The sequence below is a fragment of the Austrofundulus limnaeus genome, unplaced genomic scaffold, assembly GCF_001266775.1.
Source record: "Austrofundulus limnaeus strain Quisiro unplaced genomic scaffold, Austrofundulus_limnaeus-1.0 Scaffold471, whole genome shotgun sequence".
NCBI lineage: Eukaryota > Metazoa > Chordata > Actinopteri > Cyprinodontiformes > Rivulidae > Austrofundulus > Austrofundulus limnaeus.
Window position 1 is genome coordinate 11,220 of NW_013952873.1, and position 9,659 is coordinate 20,878.

General features: G+C 40.0%; 2 protein-coding genes across 3 annotated transcripts; both read left to right on the top strand.

Moving 5' to 3' along the window:
- The first annotated feature begins 137 nt into the window (after nt 1–137).
- Nucleotides 138–4,872, top strand: napab (N-ethylmaleimide-sensitive factor attachment protein, alpha b). Of its 2 annotated transcripts, none has more exons than XM_014025367.1 (11): nt 138–362; nt 1,642–1,718; nt 1,809–1,925; nt 2,241–2,287; nt 2,367–2,444; nt 2,537–2,592; nt 2,713–2,797; nt 2,871–2,975; nt 3,044–3,112; nt 3,612–3,662; nt 4,032–4,492. In XM_014025367.1, the coding sequence occupies exons 1-11, from the start codon at nt 265–267 to the stop codon at nt 4,131–4,133; spliced, it is 885 nt and encodes a 294-aa protein (XP_013880821.1). In that variant the 5' UTR covers nt 138–264; the 3' UTR covers nt 4,134–4,492. The 2 variants fall into 2 exon arrangements, with proteins under 2 accessions (XP_013880821.1, XP_013880820.1); XM_014025366.1 differs by having other exon boundaries at nt 142–362; nt 1,639–1,718; nt 4,032–4,872.
- A 743-nt stretch (nt 4,873–5,615) lies between these two features.
- Nucleotides 5,616–9,659, top strand: b3gnt2l (UDP-GlcNAc:betaGal beta-1,3-N-acetylglucosaminyltransferase 2, like). The gene is made up of 2 exons (XM_014025365.1): nt 5,616–5,799; nt 8,143–9,659. Exon 2 carries the CDS (start codon nt 8,270–8,272, stop codon nt 9,482–9,484), a length of 1,215 nt encoding a protein of 404 aa, XP_013880819.1. The 5' UTR covers nt 5,616–5,799; nt 8,143–8,269; the 3' UTR covers nt 9,485–9,659.

The following is a 9,659-nucleotide window of genomic DNA, read 5'->3' on the forward strand; positions in this document are numbered from 1 at the left end:
GAAAGAAAGAAAGAAAGAAAGAAAGAAAGAAAGAAAGAAAGAAAGAAAGAAAGAAAGAAAGAAAGAAAGAAAGAAAGAAAGAATAAACATATCATTTCCGAGCTGCACATGAATGCCTCAGTACGGCTCCGCCTCCTTTCAGTCACGTGACTGAAGCTGCTGATGTGACGCTTTGCTAGCGCTTCTACTTAGCAACTTTGTTGACTTTCGCAATTAGTCGCCCCTCGTTAGGTTCGGGGGTTAAAAAGAAAGTAACATAAAAAAATGGACAACAGCGGGAAAGAAAAGGAAGCTGCGGCTTTAATGGCGGAGGCGGAGAAAAAATTAAAATCTTCTCAGTCGTTTTTCGGGTCGCTGTTTGGGTGAGTACCATGTCAGCTAGCCAGTAGCTAGTCGGCTCCGGTGTCAAAGCTGAGGGCCACCTAAGCGGAAGATGGTCAGTTAACTACCGACCTGCTGATGAAATTACAAAAATCTCACCGGAATAAGCCTTGTTATGTTGCATTTAACGTGTTTGTCTGCAAATGTATGATTCCTCTTCGCTATTTATTGGATCTCTGCGCGTCTGGAAACAACTAAATGGTAAATGGTAAATGGTACTGAACTTATAGAGCGCTTTTCAAGTCCCTCCGGACCCCAAAGCGCTTTACACTAACAGACATTCACCCATTCACACTCACATTCACACACTGATGATGGCAAACTACACTTAACAAACTAAGAGTCTAATATTGCTGTTGGCAGCCTTAAACAGGGAGAATTACACTTATATATTGTTCTACCTGAACCAGATACAGCAGAAGACCTTCAGGCTCTAAACTGGTTATAATAAGAAATAAATACAAGGTTATAAGGTTGAAATTCAATAGATTTTGCTGCGGTGTTGCTGCTTTGGCGCCACCTACTGGACACATCGATTAGTGCAGGTCACATGTGTGTCATTTGTTTATTAAAGCAGAATTTAAATGATTAAATTGCATCAAATTTAGTCTAAGTTTATATTAAGCTACGCTAACCAGTTGTGCTTTATTATACAGTGGCTGTAAATTACTGTAATAACGTTTGACAGGCTAACACCCCCTAAATGAAACGGGAAAAAAAATTATGAACCAAAACCTGCTAAAAAGGTGTAATGATCAAAATAAAATCTCGTACTTTGTTCAGTTGTCTGTTATATTTAGACTAAACTCAACTTTTTATTTTAATAAGGAGCTTTTTGTGTGTAAAAATGTGCAAGTCATGTTAGGCTGGCCTGACAAACACGTTCCTCTGAAAATCTCAAAACTAAAAGCAGGTGTTGTCCAAAGGAAAACTCCAAAAACCTGAAGAACCACCAAGACTAATAATTTACAAATGCCTGACTACTTACAAGTAGAAATACTGTAGAAATTAAGTTTAGCTTTAGACACTGACACATTTTTATTATGTAAATTCACTATAAAACAATATAAGTCTGAATATAAAACAATTACAAAATACCTTTCTGTCCGATTTTGTATGAATGTTTCCAGACATGTTCGTATTATTGAAAGACTATGAAAATATCTTTTTTAAATTCTGTATCATAAGAAAAAAATAATATTGTTGAATGATTATCTGGCTTAGTTTAAAAGATATATGTTTTTTTTTGTCACACAGAAGTTCCTCCAAGCTGGAAGAGGCCTGTGATCTCTATGTGAGGGCAGCAAATATGTACAAAATGGCCAAAAACTGGTGTGGTAAGAATGCAATTTTTCATCTTTTATTTATTTTCTCGTTCATAAATATCAGAGCGTTTGCTGTTTCACCATCAAATGTTGTCGTTTCAGCTGCTGGAAACGCTTTCTCCCAAGCCGCTCACCTCCACCTACAAATGCAGAGCAAGCACGACGCAGCGACCAACCTCATAGATGCTGGAAACGCCTTCAAAAAAGCAGACCCACAAGGTGATTTTTAATTACCACAGTCAGGGAACTGACTGCTGAAACGTACATCAATTACCAAAAAAAAAGAAAAAAAAAAGATTTCCAAATCATCTGTTTCTGATTCGACATTGTTCAGTTTAAATGTTTCTAAAAGTAGTTTGTTTCCAGCACTGTCACATTTTATTACAGTACTTAACAAAGAAGGTGTTCTTGTTGTGAAGTGGTTCTGGATTATTTTGCTATTAATTTGAGAAAAAGCAATAAAAATGACTATAATTACTATCCCAATAATCAACTTTTGTGAGACTGGATTTTAAATCAGTTTTTTCTCCACAGAGGCCATAAACTGTCTGAACAGAGCTATTGAAATCTACACAGATATGGTGAGTTTTTTTGTTTTGGGGGAATCATTTTGTGTTTTTTCTTCGTCTCATAATTTGCTTATTTATTTTTTAATTTTAGGGTCGTTTCACCATCGCAGCCAAACATCACATCAGCATCGCAGAGATCTACGAGACAGAACTGGTGGACATCGACAAGGTCTGGAAGACAAAAAGACTCGCCGATGCTGCAGAAGATTTAATTTTAACTTTTTGTAACATTTTAAAGACGTCGACTTCTGTCTTTTTCAGGCTATTGCTCATTATGAACAAGCAGCAGATTATTACAAAGGTGAAGAATCCACCAGGTGATTATTTTTGTTTGGAAAGTGACATTTATGATATCGATGTTTTGATTTTTGTTTGTGCACGTCTGTTAAATGTCACACATTGAGCTAAAAGTTAGATTTTTTTGTTGTTGTTTTCAGTTCGGCGAACAAGTGCCTTCTGAAAGTGGCGACCTACGCCGCTCAGCTGGAGCAGTACCCGAAAGCCATAGAGATTTATGAGCAGGTGAGGCGAGACGCTCTTCATCCGTCTGCAGCTGCGAAACAAACAGGAAGTGCTTATTTGTTTTGCTTTTCAGGTGGGAACCTACGCGATGGACAGCACGCTCCTGAAATACAGCGCCAAGGATCACTTCTTCAAAGCGGCCCTGTGTCATTTCTGCGTAGACATGCTGAACGCAAAGGTAAACGACGCAGAGCTGACTTAATGTGAGCTACGAGAGTTCTAACGTTCCTCCTTGTCGTCTCACAGCTCGCCGTGCAGAAGTACGAGGAGATGTTTCCGGCGTTCTCAGACTCCAGAGAGTGCAAGCTTTTGAAGGTAGGCACGTCAGTTTTTGTCTGGGTTTTTGTTTCGTTAATCCTCCAACAGAAACACCTGAGTCAGCGTTCCCAAAAGGCGTCTGTAGTCGAGCTGCAAGATATTTGAAAACTGACACAAAATGAAACAAACGCTCCTCTTTTTATTTAACGTTAGCGTTCATGCTAACCGTATTTTACCTCTTTTCCTCCAGGTCCCTGAAGTGTCACAACAAAATCAGTTGTAGCTTTCTTTGACACAAAGCAACTCATCAAAATAAAAGCTGTAACACTTGACCATTTAGTGCCACAACTAGACAACCTGTTGATTTAATTTGCCTCCTACATCACAGGACCTGCAGTGTGACACGGCAATGATGGTGCTCAGACGATTTATCGTGCAGCTGTAGTCTGTAGACAGAAAATCAGGCTAAAAGTTTTAATTTGTTGTGCTTCAGCTGATTCCTCTGGAGTCTCGACTGCGTGACTATTTATTAATTTTTGTTTTGTTTGTCAATCAGAAACTTCTCGACGCATACGAAGAACAGAACGTGGACGCCTACACTGATTCGGTGAGTGAACTTAATTTTTTTAGCTTGTGCATTTTTTTATCCTGTTGTGTCTGAAACGTAAATATCCTTTAAATACAGAATGTCAAAGAAAACTTTATATTTAAAAAACTTGACATAATACACATGATCTTACTCATTTTTTCACATAACTTGCATGTTTTTTTTTCTTGGCTCAACTAAAGTGAAACAGGAAGTGACATGAAAGGGGAGCTCTTTAAGAAAGAAAACTGGTCTATTTATTATTTTAATATTATTTAAAATCAAGCTCTTCTTCATGCGGGGGATTTATTCATCAGATTGATCTCTCTTTATTCATGTGAACAGGTTTGTCTGTTTTTGAAAATAAACCGTTTTCTTGTTCGTTCGAAGGTGAAAGAGTTCGACACCATCTCCCGGTTGGACCAGTGGCTCACCACCATGCTGCTACGCATCAAGAAGACCATACAGGACGACGAGAGCGACCTCCGCTGACTCCTCCCACTCACCCCCAGCGTTCGCCGCCTGCCTCTCGCTCACACCCCTGCAGCTCTTAACATTTGCCTCCGGCAGTATTTTTCTCTCGCCTTTGTATACCACTCGTGACAAAAAGTCTTTATACGTGCGAACACTATTTTTCCTGATTTCCTGAACCACGTTCTGGTCAGATTATTCAGACTTCTGATGCAATACCAAAAAAAAAAAAAAAAAAAACCTACCAGCATACCTGTATCATAAAGATTTTATTTTGTTTTCATTGCTCTGTGATGGACGAGAGAAAGCAACATTACTAACCGTTTGATCTAATATTAAATATATTTTGCATAACTTGCTTTAGAATAAACAAATTGAAATGAGGTTGTGTAAGTGGAGCGGCTGGAGTTCGTTTGTAAATAAACTCGGCTTCGTCTCCATGAAAGAAGCGAGGGAGGGTTTTCCACGGCGGACATTTTGGCTCGAAAGAGGCAGGAAAGCTGACGGGCCGCGTTCCATTTCTGCTCCGGAACACCCTTCAATCGACTCAGATTGTATTGCAGATATGAAGGCTGCAAAATTTTACACTTAAACATAATTATTTTCTAATTAGTCTGAGCCTGAGTGTTTGTCCCAGTTGTCTCCATGTGTCCCTGTGATGGACTGGAGACATGTCCAAGATGCCCCTGCTGGGGACGGACGTCAGCCCATGACCCCCGGTAAGATGACATGAATAAAAATAAAAACTGATGGATTATCACCTCTGTGTTGTCTTGCATCCAGCAGGGGGTGCTGCAGCACCTTCCACACCCCTACTTCACACCAGTTGCCCACAAACCTTAACTGTTACTAATCTGTTAGAATAATAAATATAAAATATTTTAGATTAATTTTTGTTACATTTTTATGTTGATATTTTTTATTTTATTATATTTTTGTCTCCCATAGCTTTTTCCCAGCTTGTCTTGCTTGTGTCGCACCAAAACTCTAATATGTTTTCTACATTTAAATTATTTTTAAAGGAGAAATAAAGTTCTGCAGGAAGTTCTGGACCGAACAGAACTTCCTGGCTCAAGAGCGGCCCTTGTTAAACCAGTCCTTCCTGCTCTTTCAGGTCAAAATGTCTGAAATAAACTGAAATCCCCCTCCTGCCTTAATCAGCTCTCAGGACGTGGGCGGCCACATTAAATTAAATTTAAAAAAATGCATGCTTTTGTAATTATTTCTCCTTTTTTCCCTCATTTCAAAGGCTTTAAATCCAGAATTTGACAACTTTGTGAGCATGATGTGGACTGGGGAGGACTTTGTGTTAGATATATCTTATTTTTTATTTTGTTGATAAATCCATTTCACTGCCTGTAAGAGATGCAAAAGAAAAAAATTGAAAGAAAACGATTTTACATATCAGAACACTGTGATAACTGACTGATTTGATGCTTCCTGTTTGAATAAAGAGGCTGCTGTTTCAGTGGGCGTGGCTTCCCCCACCTGCGCGTGACTTAATTACCGGCAGTCTGGTGCTCCGGCACCTGGATCTTTTCGCATCGTTACAACCTGCTGCCGGGGAGGAAACATGAGGGGAACATTTTAACTTTACGGGACTTTTTTCATGACCTGCATGAAACCTTTAGAAACCCGCAGAAACTTACTTTCTGCGCCTTTTTTCCTGCACCTTTTCTGTCGCTCTGTAAGTACGTTTATAAGCTTTAAAATGATCCAATTTACGACTAAACGATGCATCAGAGATTTGTTTGTTTAAACTTAAGCTGATTTTTAAATAGGCAGTATTCAGTTTAGTTAAATCTGTAATTAATGTCCTTATTTAGTTTAAAAACTAATTAATTGGTTTGAGCATAGTGGGCTGGGCAGTAAGGTGCAGCAATCATTTAATTCTACCCTAAAAATACCTATTTAAAATGAACACAAACTAGTCAATTTAGTGTATTGTAAAATAATAGACCCATTACATTAGTGGGTTTTGTTAAATTTTATTTATTCTTTGACTAAATTAAAATAAATATAATTTTTAATTTAAGAATGCAAAATTTATTCATTGTTCGTAATTACCAAGATAATTGGGTTCAATGGGTGCTAATGACAGGAAAAAGGATCTTATCAAATGTCTGTATAAGGCACCTCAGTTTAATGGAAAACAAAGTATCTGTTTAGTGAAATAATTGCATAAAGTAACCACTGAATATAAACCAATACAAGATGGTTGCCATGCTAATCCCTGTTGGCCAACACAAAAATAACTAATTTAGTTAATTTGACAAATATTGAACAAATGTTTGCTGTGGCAAGTTATCCCAGCATGCTAAGATCCCTTTTCAAGATGGCTGCCATGATAACATAATAATAATAATAATAATAATAATAATAATAATAATAATAATAATAATAATAACAATAATGCCTGTATTTGATACCAGGGATGTATGGTAATAAGTACTTTTACTTCATTACAGTAGCCTATTTTTTTTGGTAACATTTATTTCTTTAGCCAATTCAAAGTGTACTTCTTTAAAATTCAACACCTCGTTACAAATTTAAATACAATGAACTCGTGAGTTGTTTATACTCTATGAAGTGTTGAGTAAATGTAATTCAATTATATCAATTTACTCAACTGGGTTTAGTGGAACCAGTTTGGCTAAGTAAATTCAACACTTGCGTGTAAAAGTACTTCTGTTTCTCAATTATTGTGAGCAGTTTGGACATTTTTACTGAAGTACAATTTTTTACAAAGTAATTTTCTGTTAAAGTATTTCCACTTTTAATTTATTTTAAGTACTTTATGTATGTTTGGACTGACTGAACTTATAGAGCGCTTTTAGGTTCCTTTTAAGACCCCAAAGTGCTTTACACTTGACAGACATTCACCCATTCTCACACACTGATGATGGTAAGCTACAGTGTAGCCACAGCTGCCCTGGGGCAGACTGACAGAGGCGAGGCTGCCATACACTGGCGTCACCGGACCCTCTGACCACCATCGGTAGGTAAGGCAGGTGAAGTGTCTTGCCCAAGGATACAACGAAAAAAAAAAAAGTCCAATTCTCTTTTACGACTAAAATTAGGTGTTAGTTGCTGAGTCATGTCTTCTGAAAGCCATAAAATGTGTAACTTTTTTCTTATTTCTTTAGACAAATGGAGTCATTGTTGGCTGAACACTTAATCACTGATGACATTGAACACTCAAAGGTGTCACTGAGTTTAGATCTACAGCTCACTGATATTGATACAATTTTGATATTAGCTGAGTCATCCTGGACTGGGTGTTTCCACATCTTACCTGTCAACATTCTCGTTGGGTTTGACCAAAATATGTTTCTTTTTTTAAGCACACAACTAAAAACAAATGGCATGAAAGACAGCGTGACGTGCATTCCTTCAAAAGAAATGAGTCTAGAAAAGTTTGAAAGACTCGTTTTGTTTATCTTAGAACAGTGAAACAAACTGAAAGCTGGTAGTGATTTGAATGCTCCAAGTTTAACACTTTGTCGTTTTATAGTCTTTAAAGTTCTGATGAAGTACGGATAGTAAAACGTCTACAAGGAAAGCTGAAAATCTTTTTTTTAAATGCAACTGAAAAGCTTTAGCTGGTGGTCCAAGGGAGGTTGTAAAATCTAAAGATGCAATTCCCAACGTTGGTTTATGGACCTGACCCATGAAGTAGTTCGGGATCTTGAGATGATTTCTGGAAATAAAACAAACCCATTTTTGCCATAGTTACGAGAGGTGCATTTCTAATTGGATAAATATAATTTGTCATTGTGGCAATATTCGTTAACCAGAAAATGGTCATAAAGAAACCATGGTGTTTGTGTCAAACCTGCTAAGATTAGAAACCACTGATCTAAATCTGTAGCCAAAGGTCTTTAAACTACCTTCTTTTATGCATTTGTCTTATTTCCTTGACCATAAAATGACTTTAGAGTCATGAAGTCAGTCATAAACTGACTGACTTCATGTCCAGAATGTTTATCTTTTTTAAGGTGTTCTGATTTGAAATTTTTCTGCTTCGCAGGAATCTCCAGGGTGTCACCTCCTGACAGAAAAAGTGTAACCTGAGACCAGATCAAGCTTCTTCCCTCCGAGAGATGATTCACATCTAGAGCAGCTCTCTGGGCTACCTTGTTTCCTCTCCCGAGCCAATGAGGCGAGTCAGAACCTTCAGCGCCATGCTCGTCGTCACATCATTTCTCCTTTTCTTCTACTTGAACTTCCGTCTGGAGATGACCACCACCGTCAGGGCCACCAAGAACGTCTCCAGGAAGGAGGACTTCACCACGATTCCCGCCGTTGTGCACATTGTGACGGTTTCCAACGACCTGAGGCAGATCATCCCCAAGGATAGCGCCTACTGGAATCGCCTGCTGTACTCGGCGATGAAGAATTTGGAGAACGGGGAGAGACCCAGGAGAAGGGAGCCCCACTGGTCCGTGTGCAGGGAGGAGAACTGGGAGCTGCTGAAACTCAACGTTCATGATTTCGACTCCTACCCAGGCATGATGCAGGAGTTCCTGCGGGGCATGAACTGCCTGTCCCCGCCATTGCTGATCGACCAGCCGTACAAGTGCGTCAGGGCGGTGAGGGATAACCAGACTCTGCTTTTGGCCATCAAGTCGTCCCCGAGAAACTTCGAGAGGAGGCAGGCAGTGAGGGAAACTTGGGGGCATGAAGGTGTGTACGAGGGCGGCATGAGGGTGCGCCTGATGTTCCTCATGGGGAACATGGCGCCAGACGACCCGGACCTCAGCACGCTGCTGTCGTTCGAAGCCAAACACTTTGAGGACATCCTGCAGTGGGACTTTGACGACTCTCTGCTGAACCTGACCCTCAAGATGAACATGTTTCTCAAATGGACGGTGAAAAACTGCCCCTCTGTTTCTTTCATCTTCAGCGGGGACGATGACGTCTTCGTCAACACCCCTGGACTGATCAAGTACTTGCAGTCCCTGGACACTAACGAAGCATCTCAGCTGTATGCCGGACAAGTCATCAGCACGGCGAGCCCCCTCAGAGACCCTCGAAGCAAATACTACATCCCTCACAGCTTCTATAACGGCCCCTACCCCGCTTACGCCGGCGGTGGTGGGTTTCTCTTCTCCGGAGCCCTGCTGAAGCCTCTGTTCACAGTTTCACAGATACTCCCCCTATTCCCCATCGACGACGTCTACGTGGGGATGCTCATGAAGGCTCTGGGGGTTTCCCCCAATAGCCATGGAGGATTTCAGACTTTCGACGTCAGGAAGGAAGACCGCGAGAACGTCTGCGTGCACAAAGCGAACCTCCTGATTCACCAGCGGTTGCCACATCAGGTCGAGAAGCTGTGGAGGGGCATCAACAACCCGCACCTGACCTGTTGAAACAGAGACCGATCGACTGCACATTCGCGTGACTGGATGCATCATAACTTGGGAGGGGGACGTTTAAAGTAACTCAAAGTGGGGTTTTAACTGGACTTATTTCCACAGGAAGAAAAGGACAATGTTTTCGTGTTTACTCCTGTCGAGCCAAATAAATATTATTCATGACGACAAA

What these genes read in the sequence shown, in the direction of transcription:
- b3gnt2l (XM_014025365.1), top strand. Translation starts at nt 8,270, where the DNA reads ATGAGGCGAGTCAGAACCTTCAGCGCCATGCTCGTCGTCACATCATTT.
- napab (XM_014025366.1), top strand. Translation starts at nt 265, where the DNA reads ATGGACAACAGCGGGAAAGAAAAGGAAGCTGCGGCTTTAATGGCGGAG. An exon ending in AATGGCCAAAAACTGGTGTG is followed by an intron (nt 1,719 to 1,808) that starts GTAAGAATGCAA and finishes TTGTCGTTTCAG; the next exon opens with CTGCTGGAAACGCTTTCTCC. An exon ending in AAAGGTGAAGAATCCACCAG is followed by an intron (nt 2,593 to 2,712) that starts GTGATTATTTTT and finishes TGTTGTTTTCAG; the next exon opens with TTCGGCGAACAAGTGCCTTC.